Raw genomic sequence first — 19,318 nt, 5'->3', positions numbered from 1 at the left:
GAACCTTTGTGTAATTGCAATGTGTTGTATGTTTTCCTTTAAGTATTATTACCATGAGCTCAGGAGGGGCAGTGAAGAGATTTCAGGTAACCCAAAAACAAGTTGGACAACTGACTGCTAAAAAAGTTAGTGATTATTTTCAAACCCTTAGTCAGAAGTGACAATAGCAAATCAATAGAAGGATAAGGAATGCAGCTGAAAGCAGCAGCATGTTCTGTAACTGCCAATCTTTTGAGAGCCAACTGTTGCTCTTTATGATGGTTTTGTTTTTAACTAGAGGGTAAACTGGATTTTAGATATATTTCTACTTCACTAACTTTATATTGATGTTCTGGAGGCGTCAAGCTCTATTGATTTTTTTCAGATGTAAAATATTAAAAATCTTTACTTTTCCCATGCCTCTGAGCAGTAAAAAGCCTAGGAACAGTCACTAAAGAAACATCTCAAGGAGCTATTTATTGTGCTTATATTACTCCTTTTTCATTAATTTCTGTTCCTTATTTAAAGTAATCCATTGATACTATGATGATCATCTTTACTTCATAATTTATAAAAATTTACTTTTATTTCAGTTTGTCTTCCTTTTCTTCAGAAGTTAATGAAATCCTTATGTATTTAATATATATTTATATATAAGAAAAAGAATAAGAGAAATTCAAACAGCAAAATTAGTAACTTTTGAAAACACCTTTTTAGCACCTACAGACTCTTATTAATTTTGAGCATGCAAGTAATTTGTAGGAGTTTAGCTTTCACTCCTCCCCAGAACTGACCTGAGTCAGTCTCACCATATTTTAAAGCGACTGATCACTCTTACTCTCATTTCCTTGCAGTATAGATGATAGATTATTTTAATTTTTTAAAAAAACCACTCTTAAGTGCATGCATGTGAATATCATAGTGGCTATTATATGGAATTTTCTTTTCTTCATCCATAAATATTTACCTCAGGAAAGGTCCGAGATTCGAGGTTCATAACAACGTCAGGAATATTTAAGCTCAGTTCAACTTGCTCTTCTGAAATGTGTCTGTGCAATGTTGAATGATCTCGTGATTGACAAGAATTGGGAGTATACGTAGACATATGTCCCAGAAGATCAGTTGACAGCATCCTATCTTTTCACTCTGGTTGAAGTGCTTAAGAAATTTAATCTGACTCTGGGATTTAGTGTTAAAAAAAAAAAAAAAGGAAAACAAAAAATTTAGTTTGAACTAAGAACTGGTAGAGGCTTTAGTAATATAAATGAATAAATATGGATTCAGGGGTGATAAAAAAGAGGGAGGGCAAAAGTAAATATGAAGATTAAGTGGTCAGGTGTATAACAGTTCTCTCAAATATGTAATGCTTATTAACTTCATTCACTGTAATTTGCTTTTGTTTTCTTGGTAACTGAAAGGTAATACAAGAGAAGGAATACAGAGGCAATACTGTATTAATTCATTTGGATAGAGATCAAATTTTGAAAGGAAAGCTATTTTTCTAGCTTATAATGATGTTACTTTATGCAGGTGATAACACAAGCCAGTGGGAGTGTTTCTCATCACACAATCCATACTCAACCAGTGGGAAAGCAGTTTGACAAAGTGGATGACTTTTTTATTCCAGCTACAACCCTCATCATCACCCATATAAGGTAAGTTTCAGTTGAATTATAATTAACTTTCAAATTAACTAGAATATTTTCTTCATAAATATTTCATAAACATTTCTTCATAAACAAACTCAATTCAAATTGGTTTGAAAACAAGCTATATATAAGAATATATACATTTATTAGCATTTTTCCTCTGTATTTCACCAAATGTTCAAAAGTTCAACTGCTCTATGTAGCAAAATTGAGGTGCAATATTATCTGGGTTTTTCTTGAGGAATTGATAACTGTAGTATTCAGATAATTCTTTAAGTTAGAAGCATACATCTTAATTTGTGAACAATACATATTAATTTCTCCTACTGCTCAGAGCAGCTACCCTATATACTATTTACCACATTGTATTACCTATATATTCTATTAGAGTTATTATTTTCATTAAAGAACCAAAAAAAAGAGAAAAAACACTTTCGGAGTTTTAAATGGAATTGTGATACAACATAACTTAGTTCTAACTTCTCCTGCTCATTCAGTTCTTTCTACCTGTTTTTTTTTATCAGGCTCTCTGTTTTCAACACAAACCATGACTGAGGATGTAACATGAACTCTGTTAAGATGCATGAATAAAATTGGTCTTATTTCATGGGTGCTGAGTGATCATTTTAACATGATGTTAAAATGGCTCATACTGCAGACATGCCAGTAAATACTGTAAATTCTTGTGACCTTATTATTTCTCTCAGTGAATGTAGGATTGTCTTTGTGTTTGGCCGAAGATCAGACAGGTTCTGGCTTTGATAGAAATACTCTAAGTATGGAAAAACTGAAAAAATTGACCAGCTGGATTTTAAAAGACAGCTATGAGAAATGCTACAGGAAAATTAACTGTGTCTCAGTCAGACAAAATACAGTGGGACAGAGAAAGGGAGTCTGAGAAAAACTGGGCAACACTTAACATAGGCATAAAACAGAGCTCTCCCCAAGACCTCTTAAATGAAAATCTATCTTTCTTCCTTAAAACACATTAGTAAGAATGCAATATGTAATTTTCTTTTCTTTTTTTTTTCCTGCAACTTTTCTACCTGTAGGGATTGAATATTTCTGCAGTCTAGGACTTGTACATCTGAGTGTTGCATTAATGTGTATTAGCACTTTGTATCTTTAGGACTGTTAAGTTTCTTTGCAGGCTGACATGGACCCACTTAATTTCAAAAAACCTGTCAACAATTAACTCCATTGTGTATTCTGATATTTCAAGTTCAAGTTTCCATAGAAATGCCTTCATTAGATGTTCTTAACTGTCCTACAGCATCATCATTCACATTTAGCAAAAATCTCAAATCATGAATGTAAACATGCATCAGCATTAAAAAGGATATAATTTCTGATTGTTGTAGAGGGTAGTCTTTAAAATGTGAAAACATGCAATTTAGGTTGGTTTTACAATTGATTTCAGAATTCACTCTATACATGCCTGTGAAAAATCTGGTCTTCTCTATCAAAAAACATTTGGCTTCTCCTAAAGATGGTGTCAATGAGAGATAATTTTTAAAAATTTTCTACAAAACCCTTAACTAAAAATTAAATTAGAAATCATCCATATGCAATTTAAAAAGAAGTGTGTAGATTAGTATAGCTGAATAATAAGTTGCCTCTAAGTACCATTATTACCACATTTGTAGAATTGAGTAGATAAATGCATCATGCTCAGCCTTAGAAAAGCATTAAATATTTCTGCTGTATTTGGAATTATTTCGGGAGTATTTGCATTGTGAGAACAAAAGTTACTGCTTCATAAAGTAGCAAGTACTAGAGGTACTATCCCAGCAGCACTGCCATTTAGATACTTGAATTTTCATGTAAATAGGAAAATAAAAATTTGGATAGAGATAAACATCGCAGAAGGGTGGGAAAAAGAAAAACAGGGTCAGCCCAAAGCTAGTGTTGAACTCATCATGTCTAACTCAAACTATTTTAAGTTGCTATTTTGCCTAAATAGGTCAAGTAGGCACTTCCTTCTTGGTATATTGAGTCACAGCTGCCTTCAGCTGATGAGTCATTTCACCCATTCTATATGCAACTTAAGAGAAAAGAAAATTAAAGAATAAAAGAGAACCCACAGAAATAAAAAAATAAGAAGAAATTCAGTTGAACACTTAATGAATAAAATTGGATAAGTGACTGCAGATATAAATAAACATGTACATCAATTCAGGCCTAGTGAAATTGTTGTTATTTTTAAATTTTTTTCCTTTTTTTCCATTCACATGCCAAATAAAGACCAAATAAAATTTCTAAAATCTGGGTAAAAGCCTGCAGTAGTTTGTCCAATGCTAAAATCATAGATTTGTGGGGTTAATGAAAAAAATCAATTCAAGAGCAATTACCTGGTTTTACTGATTCATGAGCTTACTTGAAATGCTACCTAATTCTGAGTGCCGTTTCTAGAAAAGAAAAAAACCTCACTTTTTGTACACATAATTTTTATTTTAATTTTTTTATATATTCTTTGAAGAGCTATTTACCTTAGTCAGTTGTTAGAAGAATTTGCCTTCCGTAAAATGTCTGCCCTGCAAGTAATTTGATTTTTTTGTTTAAAAAAAAATGAACTCTGTGAACAGAGTGTCAGGAAAGATTTTAAAATTAAGTGTATTCATCAAACCAGTAGTGATATAGAAAAAGAACTCTATTGAATTTAATATCACCAGTCAACAAAAAGCCACTCAGTAACAGCATGTGTTTCTTAAGGATGTTAACAAACATGAAAGCTTGAGCTTATTATTCTTTGGAGTATATACCAACAGGGGAGCAATTTATGAGTGTGAATTGCAAAAAACAACTCCAAGAGAAATAACACCACTGGCTAAGTTAGCTGGCAAGTTTATTGCCCAAGGGCCCTATTAACTCTTTGTTAGAAATCCGTTCCCTTTGACCATGCAACACCAGCCTCTTCAAGAAAAACTAAAGCTTTTTGTATCTTGGTGCATTTATCATGTGTAAACTATAATTTTGAATGATAGAGCAGAAGGCAGAACCAAACTTACTGTCTGAAATGTGCAGTTCTAAGCAAAAAAAGACATAGCATTTAAAAGAATTAATTAAGTTTTGTAACACAGTTAACACAAACCATCTGCTATCATTTAGAGTGTATTGCTATCTACTGCATATTCTGTCCAATTGGTTATTCTTTAATCACTATAAAGATCAAGGGAGAGCAGGTAAAGATAGGTTGGCTTGTTGAAATCAAGGAACAGAAGTAAGGTAGAATAATTTAAAGCGATAGTGGGTCATTAATTTTTTTTCATTTCAGTAGTAGCTAAGGTGGTAATTGCTAGTAGTATATATAAGTATTTAAAACTTTTGTAATTATTGAAAAATTTAAAAATAATTTTATTTAAGAAGTGGTGGAACTATACATTTGCTTTATCTAGGTGAGTTATTTTTATATATGAAAATGCAAATGGGCTGCCCATTACTAAAAAAGAAAACTCCACACACCTTATTGCTGTCTTGGGCAGCAGATAATTTAGGACATACTTCCCCCAGACCAGGCATTTTAAAAGATACTACAAATTTTGGACTATGGTAAACAGTAATTCATCCTAATGAAAAAAATATTTTCCCAAATTTTTCCTACCACTGATTGAGACAATGTTCTGTTTTACTTATTGTACAACAGGAGTCAGGGCAAATAACCTTTTGGTTCATAGCCAGCAAGCATAACATTCATGCTCTGAACAACTATGATGCACCATCAAAGCAGTAGCTAAACAAAGTAGGCATGAGCCAAAAAAATAGAGGAAGAATAGACCAATTCTGTTATCTTTGAACCCTCTTTTATAATTGGTTTATAGTTGGTATGTGTACAGAGAGGACAGAAAAGAAACTTGATCATCTTGGGAAGAAAAATGTGGAAGGTTCAGTAGCATCAGTTAGTTGTGGGACATTAGGAAGGTGATTTCCTCTCTTTTATGTTCCAATCATACTATTTTCTTCCACTACTGAGATGAAGGAGAAACAGTTTTGTGCAAATACCATTAGGAACCAAACAACATTTTGGCTGTCATCCTTTTGTATCTGCTAACTATTTATAAACATATATAAATAGATATGTGTATGTGTGTGTGTTTATAAAGAAAAGAAACTATCTATTAGTTTTAGTGCAAATCTACTAATTATCTCCCTAATAATGTGTAGACCCCCCCGCTGACGTTTCCAGATAGCAAATCCATGCTTGTACAGAGAGCCTCAGCTGCAAATAGCTCTGATTGACACCCCATGATAATGCTCTAAAAATATAGGTGACTTAATTCTAGAATTTCTGTGTGGTGTTTTTTTTACAAGACTAATTCACCTGCTGACTCTAAGAGAGGGGATGCCTCATGCCTTTAAGCATTTCTTCACGATGGAAATAAAATTCCTTCTTTTTGTCACTAACCAAGCTTAGAGTTTAGAGAAAGTCACTTTCACTTGACTTTATTGGGTTTTTTGTGTCAGCTAGTTGTAGTGTAATGCACAAAAGTTCTTAGTCAATCGGTAACCAAAAAGAGGCTATGACAAAAAACAGTAATAATTATTATTAGAAAGAACCCTAAAAGAATTTACTCAGTCTTGCTGTTGGAAATCTGAAGATCTGAAGGGCACAAATCATATATTCTTCTTACATATCTTGAAAAATAGCCTATCTTGCTGTTATCATTGGCTATGTTTTACCTCTGATAAATGCACTCACTGTCAATATACATTGAATTATACCAAGAGAATGAGTGAATATAAAGAATCGTTTTCATGCACACTGTCATGCCCATATTGTCAGTGCACACAGCTCAAAAAAAAAGTCTCCCCTTCCTCCTAGTTCTGTTGAAAAATTATCAGACACTGGGTCCACAAAAGTAGACAGAATGTGGTCTATTAATCTCTAATAAATGGTACAAATCCCATGGTGTTTTTCTTCAGTTATTACTGAAGCTTTTTTATTTGTAGATATACCCTATAAGAATTGAGTATATATTTTCAAAATTTGGCCTTATAAATTTACTAAGAAGACAATTTTATTCAGTGAACTGTTTTCTGTGCCTAAGCAGTTCAGCACAATGATTTTGTCCTTAATTATCTACTAATACCACTCCTTATCATAAAAATAGACATTTGGAATGAATATGTCTGATGGCTGCAGAAAGATGACTTGTACAATACCCATGAAAATATATTCTTGGAAGCCTAAGGAGCAAAAGGGCTGATTATTTCAGCTCCACTTTTCGTAAATCGAAATGAACAAAAGATAATTAGAATAAATTAATGTCTGTCACTACACTGCTGTAAAATGTTTAAAAAGAAGTATTAAATGAACTCACTGTAATGGGGTGACTCTAACTTTTTAGATGTTTTAATCTTTTAAAAGTATTATAAATGTCGTAGAGTTACCTGACCTAACAAGTGGAAGAATGAGCAATCAACTCACTGGTGAGACGGCTCAGTGTCTGAATAGAGTTAACATTTTCTCAGTTTGTGTTTTTTCTCCCTTTTGTGTCTCTGTTGTGTATGGTAATAAGGGAAGCAGTCTTTCCAAAATTGCACTTATTCATTTGTACAAAACAGTCCAAAAACTAAGCTTCTCTTTAAGAGGTAATTGGAATGTACTGCCAATGCATTCCTGTGAACCTTCTTAAATGAAACCCATGTGGGGAAGTGATTCAATAAATTCACATTTCATTCCAGAGTTTAAGCCCCTACAGAGATGTGAAGTAGCTGACATAGAAAGAGCATTTTCTGTATTTCCATGCAATTAAGCAAACAGAAAATATTATTTTTTGCTTCAAAAACCCTACATAATCAGAAAAAACTTTCTATTCAGTGGTTTGCAAGTGAAACAATGGAAGTGATAAATACTGAGTCAACTGTAAACAAAAACATGAACAGAAGAGGTAGATTTAATTTAGGGGTTGATTTTTTCACATAGACAATATGATTTAGTGTAAAGATGGAGGGAATTTATTATTTTACAAATTTAGTTAACAATGCATATTAGAGGAGCATAATCTTTGAGACAGTCATCAAGCTAAACACATATAAAGTGCTACTGGGAAGATAGGGAAACAGCTTGAAAACTTGAGGAATCAGAGAAAGCTCAGTAGCACCAGGGCAAGCAGAGATCTGAAAAGTTCTCTGCAATTTCTAGTAATGATTGTAGAATCTGTCAATGAATCCTACATAGTGGCACAGCACAAAGGAGGTCCAATTGAGTTAGGGGTTCATTCTGCAATCTCCCAATCTGTTGTAGTGAGAGTAGTGCTAAATGGAAACCTTATAATCATTCTTTTCCCTCTCTGTGTATTTGCCTCCCAAAAGAAGGACCCTTCTAGTCCATAAATGTGTTTTTTTGAAAAAGAAACTCATGGGATCTTTTGGGAAAGATAGAGAGGAGACACTAAAAAATCTTTTTCTGCATATTTTTTCGCTTTAATAGTGGAATTTAGAGCATCTTTGTTCCAGAGGGAATATGGAGAATGAGAGATTCAGCTCAAAGAGTTTTAAAGCATTGCAACTTACTTTGTCCAAAGACCACCACTGGCAACAGCAACAACTGTTGAAATAAATGCCTTTTTGAAAATGGCAGGTACTCTTCAGTGTGTCAAACCTATACTCTTTAGTTCAGTCCTTCTCTGTACACATATCCCCACCCAAAAAGCTAGGAGTCCATAAATGTAGCCACGGGATATCTTTAAACTAGGGAAATCTCAGTCCTTTAGGTAAGATATACCATGTGTCCAAATTAACACTTCACCTGTATCCTGCTTCATCTTTACTCCTATATTCTAACTCAAAAGGACCAGTGCTTGCAGACTTTAAAATGTGCTAGGCAGTTAGGATTCCCAACAGTGCCTGTTGGTGAGCACCTACTGAAATGATGAAGTAACTGCCATCACTCCACAAATGCATTTAAGATTTGCTGTCACTGAAATGATGTTCTGAGGCATACATAACATTTTTTAAACCAGGGCGTTTTGGATTTCATGAAGAAAATATTTTTAAAGTTCATTTTCAGTTCATTATTATGAAATTTAATTAATAATTAATTGCACATTTAAATGTAGCTAATATAAAGTATTTTAATATTTTTATTCAGTGCATTTTTATAATGCACTGAAATCTGTGACTGTTTCTAACCTAGCAAAATATATGTATGTATGCACACATGGACACACACATATATAAAAAATCGATTTGGAAAACTATCTTATTTCTGGAATCGGTAATTCCACATGCCTTTTCCCATGTCAGCTGACAAAACAATACTGCTTGACCAATTAATTTAACCCATGCCCAAATCTTTTCCTCTTATATAGCTTGAGTTAAAATTCACAAAGCTCTTAAACAAAAATTCAAGCTGTTAATACAAAAAAAAAAGATTATATCAAAAACCGTTTCCAATTCAGTGTGGCTATTTAGAAATGGGAGTTCCCTTCAAATGTTACATAGCATCAGTAAAAAAAAGAAATCCTTGTGTTCTACTTGTCTTTCTTTATTAGCTAAGAAAATGGCTAGAACCTGGCTTAAATCTAATCAGCTCTAGTACAGCCAAAGATAGTTTTGCTAAACTGTAAATGTTTGGTTTTTTTCCATACTGTAAGTTTTTTTTCCTTTTTTGCAGAAGTCATTACAGGAATACTTACTTTTAGCATAATACCATCTGTCCATCTGAAGTGGCTGAAACATTACTGTAAATAAATGTTGTGCCTGTCTCCGAACACCTAGCTGCTTTTAAAAATTCAGCATCTATCAGTGTGTGAAAATACACAAAACAATGAAATGTATAAAAATGTAATCAACTATAAGAGGAAGAGAATCCCTGCAATTATGGCACATAATTTGTTGTACCCAGTGGTTAGAAGTTATCTTAGTGCTGCTTTAATTACTCATTGGTTTTCAAAAAAAGCCCCAAATTATAAACATTCATCCATTAGCTTGGAAGCAATCTTAAAATGATGTAATTAACCATTTTTTGTATGTTTGTTAGTAAACAACCAGAGCACAATTATTTAAAAAAATTGTGCCGAGTCTGGCTTGGATGGAGCTAGTTTTCCTGATAGCAGCCAGAATGGTGTTGTGACACTGGAATAGTGTGATCTGTGACACTGGAATAGTGAAAATTTTATTGGAAATTTTCATTTGTTCAGTTTTACTTTTTAACGTTTAGATTTTTGTTAATTACATTTAAGCTCTCCTTTTTGGTGGTACAACCTATTGTCCTGGTTTAGAAATAGTATCCCCCAATTTAGTATTCCAGCTAAAAAGAAAATCATGAGCTGCTCCCCTCCCCCACCCCCCCCGGTGGGAGACAAAAGGCAGAGATCACGAACTGAGATCAGAAGAATTTACTGGAAACAGCGATGGCATAAGAAAAAGAGCAGTAACAGCAACAATACTAACAACAGAAGTGTACAAAGAGAGGGTCATTTACATGCAAAAAATGTTCATTGTGGACTCCGGGTGACAATGACGGACGGGTTCCCTACCCTGCCACACTTCTGGTCCACCGGAAGGCACACCGTTCTTCTTGGAAGCAAGAGTCCCTTACTCACACCCCTGGCAATGATGTAAGGTAGTACCAAATAACATTAGGGGCTTGGCCACGCCCACCCAGTGCCGTGCACTGCAGCCCAGAATCCCGGGGCTCAAGCAATCCGCTGGGCTCAGCCTGCCTGCTAGCTGGGGCTACAGGTGCACGCCACCATGCCCAGCTACCGTAAAAAAATTAACTCTGTCCTGGCTGGAGATAGGACACCTACTTTAAAATTTTTAGTGATTACATGAATCAAAGACTTTAAGAAGACTTCCAAATCTACACAAATGGACTGTTTTGTCTGAGTTCCTTCTATGTGTTCTCAACAGTCGGCATGTAACATCTTATGGTGAATAAAATACCCAAACTTCCATCTTAACAGAGCCACTCCAACCAACCGTCACCTCCTGTATTATCTAAAAATTAGAACACAATAACTTGCTACGATAATGTTATATTTTTAATTCAAATGAGGTCTCTGATGCTTTTATCTGCACAAAATAATATTAATCATAATTTTCTCATAGAAAAAGTATCTTTTTTTTTGGTCTAATATTTTCTTAATTTAGGTCATTATTAAAAAAAAATGGAAGAGAAAGGAATTTTGGTGAAGTTTAGTATTTATTCTTAAAAGTATTCACATATCCCTAGCTATAACAGCATGTGAGCTTCATTTTTAAAATGAAGAAAAAAATCTTTTGAGACTGTTTTGACGTATGTAATTTATCACCTTTGTAGTCCCTATCTCTGCCTCATTATTCATTCTGTAGTAGTGCTGACTAGTTCTTTTGACATATATGAATTTGGCTGTGCATTCCATATGACATCTGCTCACCTTGATGTTACCACATTTTCTGAAGTGCCAGATCCTCTTAATCCTATCCTACCTTGTACCGACATTTAGGAGCATCTTTAGAATGTCTTTTGTTCACTGTGTCTGTATAGCTAGCCCTTTCTTTGACTTTTATTGCTTTAAAAATGAAGTGGCTGGGTTTTTTTTATTAAATTGCTAGCTCTCCTTCCCTAGAAGGTACAAGAAAGAAAAACACATTTGCTGCCAATACTAAAAATAAATTTTTGCTGTGCAGGTTCCTTTATGATATAACACGAACATTCCTAGATTCTAAAAATGTAGGAATTAAGATGTTTCCTTTTGTTCTAAAATTTCTTCATTTATTTCTCGCCACCTCTGTTATCATTGGACAACAATTTGCAATAATTAAAAAGTGTATTGTATATATATACATCTTGCAAATGCTCCACAGAAAAATTTCAGAAAATTAGCAGAGTCCTGCATCACTAGTACCCTGAAAATTCAGGATTTATCCCTACCCTGTGCAAATGTGCACTAAATGTGAACCAGAAGTCCTGAACTCTGTTGACATGTTAAAACAGGTCAACTCTTCCTGCGAGATCTAGAAAGAATGACTGAAGAAGTCACCACAGTATCTGGCCAGCTGTGGGGAAATTTTCCTGGTAGTTCTTTACCCATGGGTCATTTAAACATATTCTTTAACATAAATTTGGGGTGACAGTCTGTTTACTTCTCTGGATCTCTAGTCAGGTATAAAATGCTCTGCAAATATAATCTTAAACTGAAATAGAAATTTAATTAAATAAAATTAAAATAAAAGGAAGAAATCATAGAATATGTTAATATAATTTTAAAAGTATTTTAGAGAGAAATCAGTTAAGAAATTTTTGCCTTTCTCTTGCAAGCACTTAAATGATTTATCCAGCTAAGTTACAGAAGACAACTTGCATAGAGTCTTTCCCACAAATAATATTTGAAAGATTGTATCCTTGTGATTTTTCCACCCAAGTAAAAACTATCACAATAAGAATGAGGATTTTGTTGGTAGCACTTACAATATCATTTACTTTGGCTCTGCAGTATTTAATTTGTGGTGTTCATTTTTCAGCCCAGAACTAATCTTATTAAATATGATTTAGGATAAACTCAGAAACTGAAAGCTTACTAATGCTCAAAACCTATTTATTTTATAATATTCATTCCTATCCCTTTTGCTTATTGTTTAAGAATTGAATTTTTTTACTATTCAAGTTCTGAGCACAAAGCTTAATTTTAGGAGATCCCTTTAATCTAACAAGATATCACTTGTCAGGATTCCTTCAAACCCTTGTAGAAATATTTTTTCCCTTCTGTCTTGCATGGCTGTTCTGAAGTCCTTGATATCCTTACTTTTCAGAATAATGGTCAGTATGTGCTGAGAGAGTAAAAGGAAGAGAGAAAGAAATAATCATTTTAGTATGTTTGTCCATCACTGACTGGAGTCTCAGGCATCCAACTTAATCGTCCTCTCTACACTGAACTCTCCAACTGAGAATGGAAATAGAGAAACCGTGTTCACTTCTATGAAGTATATAAAAAGCAATATCAAAACAGAATAAAAACTTCAGAACAAATCTGTGAATATCAATCTTGGAAATCTTGGAATACTTACCTAAAAAGGTCACTTCCCTTTCATTCAGATCTCTCAGGTGGTGTTCAGCAGTTGTTATCCCCTCTGTGTAGCACAGCAGGCCTTCTGTGGCACTTTCTCTTTTGCATTGAGCCTTTGCAGTGTCCTTCCCTATTCTATTTCAATGCATTTTAGGATCTAATCAGCAATTTTATCATTACTAAGACCATCTGCTCCCATAGATCTTACAATTGAATATTAAGTTCCTTTCTGAATTAATCTCTGAAGACCTGCATTTTTTTGTATCAATATCATTAAGTAAACATACAAAGTATATATGACTAACAATGGGTTAGATCTCTGCTGACATCTATTTTTTATCTCAAAAAGGTATTCCTTAATCCACATCCATAATTAAAAATAAAAATAATATTGATATTAATGAAGACAAGTTATATCTATGTGTTAATTTCCCTCTTTCATCCCACATATGTTATAAATTTCAAAGAATACCTGTTATTTCATAGACAATTTTTTCTTGTAATTGGAAAGATACAGATGAGATGTTTAGTGTGCAAGTCTCTAAGAACTCAGAAATCCAAAATTTTCAAAACCAGAACTTCTTCCCAAGCAGCAGTATAACAAAATGGTCAATATTTTTGGAAAATGAGTTCTACCATCAAATTCTGTTTTTCATCAGAAATGACCTTTTAAATCATCTAACAGAACTGATAGTGATGATCTTGTTTTACACTAAAATTACTCATTTTCTATGAGTGGCCCGACAACCTTCTGTTCTGTGGTTTTTAATTTTCTTTTTCTTTTTACCAATTCTTCCCCATCCTTATTTCTTAAGACTACTATGTTACTACTTTGCAGGTGCATTATCATAGTCACACAATATTGCTGCAAATGTTATTTTTCTAAGTGGTACTTTTAAATATTTCATTTACAATAATCGCGGCAGCTAAATAGGTAAAATGGTGAAGAAGGCAGAAATATTTTCCAGATGTGTGTGTGTAAATGTATATATTCACACCTAAAAACGCTTACAAAACCAGAGAATTATCAAAATTTTCTCCAAGATGCAAATATTTCCTCAGATAGGAATATGCTTTGTGCTTACTGCTGTTACATGCAAATACCAAAGAAGAAGTAAAAAAAGCCTTTTCTGATGCAAAAGAAAACTGCGAAGCAAGTGTTCTTAATGTTGTAAAGAGCATCAGGAACAAAATTAGGAAAATAAACTTAGAAGGTCAAAAAGTGTTATAGTACCCAAAAGAAAGGGTATAGTACCCACCATTTGTGCTGATGACTAATACCTGCTGGGTAAAATCCACTTAGTTTTTTGTTGTCATCCAACACCCATTTTTCAACTGCAAAAATTAAAAAAGGGTCTTTTCTGAGCAACCTGCCAGAAGTGGACTATTCTAGGCAACAATAATTTTGTAAGTCCTGAGAACAAAACTGTTATACCCTTGCAGTGCTCAGTTTTTGAAATTAGAAACACTTCCACAATTAAAAATGTGCGGTAAATATTCTATTAGAGGTAAATATTTTATTTCTGTTTTATAGTACTGTAATTGTAATAGAAAATGACAATAAAAAGTTGTGTATTTTAAAATCACTTTAAATAAGAAAAAAATAATTGTTTGATGATTTGAATGGTATGAATTTAAGCCATCTAAAGTAAAATAAACCAGTGTGAGCAGTCTTCCTTATAATCACCTGTGTACAAGTATAAATGAAAGAGTAATTCTAATAAAGCAAACATATTTAACATACAGTGTTGTATGTTAAATATGTTAAATTCTTAGAAAATCCTTAGTTGTGCTGGTGGCAAAAACACAAAGTACTGGTGACAGCAATTGTAAAAGTAAACAGTTCTTACAGCAATTTTCCTTTTTTCCTTTCCTTAATTGTTAATATTTCCTTCTCCAGAGCTACTGTGGATAACTTCAACTGAAAAAATATTTGGTATATAACACACCACTCTTTCAGAATTTTGCTTAAATGGTAGTAGTTTCCCATGTTGGCAGATAAGAAGCTTTTTATAGGATCAAGGTGGTCTCTGAACACCAACACACTGTTCTTGGGCAGTTAACGACATTTACTTTTGCGTTCCGGAAAACTTTTGGTCAGCAGATTTGATAAAATTTTGTAACAATAGAACTTTCTTTTCCTTGGTTGATTTTTGCATAAATTTTGAAAAAAAAATGGATCTAATGCATGGAATGTAGAGTGGCTTTAAGCAAAATTTTTATTCACTCAGGATAATATGGATAGTGTTTGGGATTTTTTTCTTGAATTAAATTATTTAGTTCATAAATTTTCTCTTTTGTATGACAATAGTACTGTTTGTTCTTGTACAGATAATTTTGATTGTAGCTCATTTCAATCTCTTTTCTTTGCTTTTTGGTTTTGAGAACAAAAATAATTTTCCTGAAGCGTTTGACTTCAGATTTTAAAAAATATCTACTGACTTCATGGGGGTAACCTCTAGGTGCATGGCCAAGAACATAAAGGAAAGGGGACATCAGTTTTTACATCATCATCAGCAGCATTTTCTATGCTGTTGATCTTTCTGAACTCAAGAATAAATACAGTTTTATGATAATACATTCATTAAAAGTAAAATGAAATTTATCCTCACTTCTAGGTAAAATTTTCCTGAGCTTTCCTCTTTTTTGTCTTTTTAACCAGTCCTTAGATATTTCTTCTTTAATGGTGAATGCAGTTGCAGTGGTAAGCAATATATATGGCTTGTCTATATAGCATAGGGGAGGGCAGGCTGTTAATTTGCCTCTTGTTGGCAGCTCCACATTAGCATTTTGCTTGGCTATTCTTTGTGCATAGGAGATGCAAAGTAACTTGCTCTATCTGAAGAGTGGAAAAAATGATACCTTGCTAAAACAATTTTGAAGCAGCAGTGCCAGAATTCATATGATTTGGGCACTTTGTATGGATATATCCAGTTAATTATTAATTCAGCCTTTAATTGGCTAGAGCTTCCCATCAAAGTAAGATTGCATCTCTACTATTTTTTTTTAGATATAGGTCTCAGTCTTATCCTTCAGTCTGAAGAATTGCTGAAGATGTAGTATTGTTGCAGGATAAATTTAAAGGTTTTCAAATGCAGCAAATGAATACAAACTTTGTTTATAGAGGACTGGTCTAAGTCCTGCCTTGAGTTTCTTCTACATGATTTTTTTCTCTTATGATCTTTGCTTTAGTATGCTTTAAACAATAATCTAGTGTATTATAAACAATAATCACTGTATTATAAAGACAATAAATAAAGGTAAGACAATTTGGGCCTGACTTGTATAGTTAATTCAAATAATAGTGCCTCAATAGGCTTGACTTTCTTCCTGTGTTATCCCTGTGGGACTCCTGCTTTAGAATGGGAAAAATTGTGTAACATAGGAGGTGTGCAATTCCCTTGCACAGCTTTCATAGTTCCTGTCCACAGAAGCACCTAAAAAAATATTCTTTGAAAAACAGGAAATTTCCTAAACTTTTTAAATCAGTACATATAGCAGGGTTACTAGCCACATTCCATTATATTTAGTATTTCTTGAAAAATATTTGTTATCATTTGCAAATTTAGCATCTGAATCTGATTCCATCTAGATATTTTGTAGTAACTATGGTGTTAGTTCTAATAGACTATGTCAAATATTTTGATAATAACATGACAATACAGTTCACTAAGATACTGTAATAAACAAAGTTGTTTATGGAAAAGTCACATATAAGGTTTGCATGCACTTCTTAGAGCTCTGCAAAACCCTAAGAAGATCAAAATGAAAGGCAGTCTCTGAAGAGTTTTCATTTGTCTGTTTGATGACTCTCTAGCCTTGAGAAAATATTGAAGTTGATTGTTATGGCTGGAAAAATACACCTTTTGTGGAAAACAAAGTGAATTAATGGGTTTCTGTTAAAGCTATCCTTTGAGAGCTGTGAAAACCATCTTCAGAGATCCCTGAAAATTCTGGAGGGACATCTCTGCTTTTAGGATTGTTTTGCTTGGAAACTTATAGAACATTCTTCTCTCTATCCAGGCACTTGCAATAGTGCTAGCTGTTCCTCTAAGCTGTCATTTTAATTTCTAACCACTAAGGGCAGGTTTAATGGCCTTTATAGCTATATGATACCTGAACTTATTATAATGGTTCAGAGAAACAGTCACATTTAAAACATAATTGTAGCTCTTAGTCATATCTTGATATAGTGTCAGTCATTTAAACTTCAATTTTCAAAATCTATGCAAAGTTTTATAAGACTATATTTGGATGTTTTCATGACAATGGGATGCTTATGGTTAGTGTGGTGTTCCGATTGCAGGCACCTAGATTTAGGTGTGAAAATGCAGTGTACCCATGGGCATAAGCTGCCTGTCTTCTGCTATAATGAAGATCTAGTCTATACAGATAATGGAGTTTGGAAGGCAATTTTTTTCATCCTCTGGTGACAAAAATACAGGCCTCTGGTACTGATCATCTTAGCAAACCCTTTGGACTCTGTTGACTGTATGGACTAGATTTCTGCTGTCAAAAATAGCAACTTAGATGTTTAACTCATATGTAGACATGCATAGTTATGAATAGAAAGGTAGGTGTCTACAGGAAAGAAATATTACCTTAGAGAGTGTTTTTTGTAGTGAGGAGTTGTGGTGAGGCTGTACAGTCGTGATGGCAATTCTTCAAGCTCCTAATTGACTGCTGATATGATCGAAGAGGAGGGAAGCAGCTGTGTTTAAATAGCACCACAGAAATATGTGTTTTCTTGTTTATTTCAAAACAGAAGGCAGTAAATATAAACAAATTTATATGTTTATCTACTCTGGAAGAGACACAGTTAAAAGATGTATTGGTTTTGTAATTGTTTTAATTCCTGGTTCATATATCAATTTTTAATAAACCACTGAAAAGACTAGATTATAAAAAATACAGTATATAAAATTAAACTGGCCATTTCATCAGCATGCTCATTTTGTATATGCACTTAGTCTAAAGTACACATTTCTTAATTTTAAGAACTAGGTAAGTCACTAAAGATTTCAGTAAAATTTCTGTCTTTCAGGTTGACTTACCACTACCAATACATTCTACCAGTAATATTTCTACAATACATTTTGTAATTAATTTGTTGAAATCTAGCTTCTTTTTATAGAACAAACCCACAAAAAAAGAGCAGGAAGCTGTACATATTTTAAATTGTTTAATCACATTAAAAGCATTTTTGGTATAGATAGAAAGAGCAATGATGTAAGAGATATATAAGAACAGTAATGTATTTGAGAGGAAAAATATATTTGTTCCCCAAAATCAAAATATTCCCATTGAGCTATGCAACACTCAAAGCTACTTAGGCTGAACAGACTTGATAAAAAACTTGACAGGAATTTTATATAAAACCAATATAAGTTTCTCGAATAACTAATATAATAAACTAATAAACTAATAACATAATAAACTATTTTTTTATATTAACAGGGAGTTTCAATCTGGTTTGAAAGTAGCTCACCACCTTAGAGGACAGTGATTGAATAATTTATTTTGCACAGTGAAAGGGAGCCAGTTATATAAATCTTGCTGTGGTACGATAATCTGCACTTTCAAGCTTTTTCATAAGAGAAAGTTGTATAGCATGTAAGGAAAAAAAATTTGGTTTTATCCTTTATACCTGTCACAAATAATGGAACTTAAGGTGATAGAAATTTTGTGGGGAAAAAAATATGAAAACTGGATATGAAAAGTGGGAGGAGAGTAACACTTGTAAAAACTGGTAATGTGGATATCTAACAATAATACCTAGTAAGATTTCCAAAATTAATATTTTTTAAAATATGAGTTTGATGTTAGTGTCTCATGTCATAAGTTACTTCTCAATGATGGGCAAGTACCTGTGAGCACGTTATTCCACTTGCTGAAAGATTTCCCCTAGTTTGAGACATTTGATATTCTGGTGAGAGAGAGGAGGAGTTTTGGTATAGCATTAATCTTACTTGCTCTATGGATTACTTTTTCAGTTTGACAATGAGAGTTTTCAGCTTAATAGTTTGGCAGTTAGTTTTGTAGGTAGGGAATTAGGATAGTGGTAATTATGGCAACTCTTTTGGGAAAAGAATGATGCAATTCCTAGGCTTACTGTTCCTTCTTGTGTTACATACAAGCTTACAGTCCTATAAAACTAGGAACAAAATCCCATATTTTAAATACTTTTGAAGTGCTTTAAAAATAGTTTAAAAATCTACCCTTGAATTAATTTTGTGACACAATAAGAAAAGTAATAATTTCTAACATGTTAACTTCATCACTGTGATTATGCTACTCTTAAATATGTGAGCATGTTTTATCATTAAAATTAGAAAAATAAGTCAGTCATCCATATGAGATGAACTCCTTTTTTTTTAATGCATTTTGCAATTAATGACTTTTAGGATATTTTTCCTGTCTCTTTTAAATTGGTTTGGACAGTTTCTTTAGTTTCCCTGTGTCTGGGTACTGTAAAGCTCATTTTGTAAAACTAATGACTCCCTGTGGTGTTTTATCCCCAGACAGCAGCTGAGTCCCCACCTAGCAAGAGCAACAGGTACTTTGGAAGAAATTTTATTGTTGAACATAATGTTACATGGCATGGCTATCCTTTGGGTAGCCAGCTGTGTCACCTCTCAACCTCTTCCAAATCCCCAGCTGACTTGTGGAGATGGCAGAGTAAGAAACAGGGAAGGCCTT

The 19,318-nt window shown here is 33.3% G+C and overlaps 1 protein-coding gene across 5 annotated transcripts in view; it reads left to right on the top strand.

Annotated features, from left to right (window-relative positions):
- FSTL5 (follistatin like 5) overlaps positions 1-19,318 on the top strand; it is a 295,874-nt gene that overhangs the window by 265,862 nt on the left and 10,694 nt on the right. For all 5 annotated transcript variants that reach the window (XM_064652364.1, XM_064652368.1, XM_064652367.1 and 2 more), the window contains one exon: positions 1,510-1,634. In XM_064652364.1, the coding sequence (XP_064508434.1) occupies positions 1,510-1,634 (125 nt within the window). The remainder of the gene's footprint in view (positions 1-1,509; positions 1,635-19,318) is intronic.

Source organism: Pseudopipra pipra, chromosome 4 (genome assembly GCF_036250125.1).
Source record: "Pseudopipra pipra isolate bDixPip1 chromosome 4, bDixPip1.hap1, whole genome shotgun sequence".
Lineage (NCBI taxonomy): Eukaryota > Metazoa > Chordata > Aves > Passeriformes > Pipridae > Pseudopipra > Pseudopipra pipra.
Note: the sequence above shows the minus strand (reverse complement) of the source record. Positions and strands in the feature narration are given on the sequence as shown.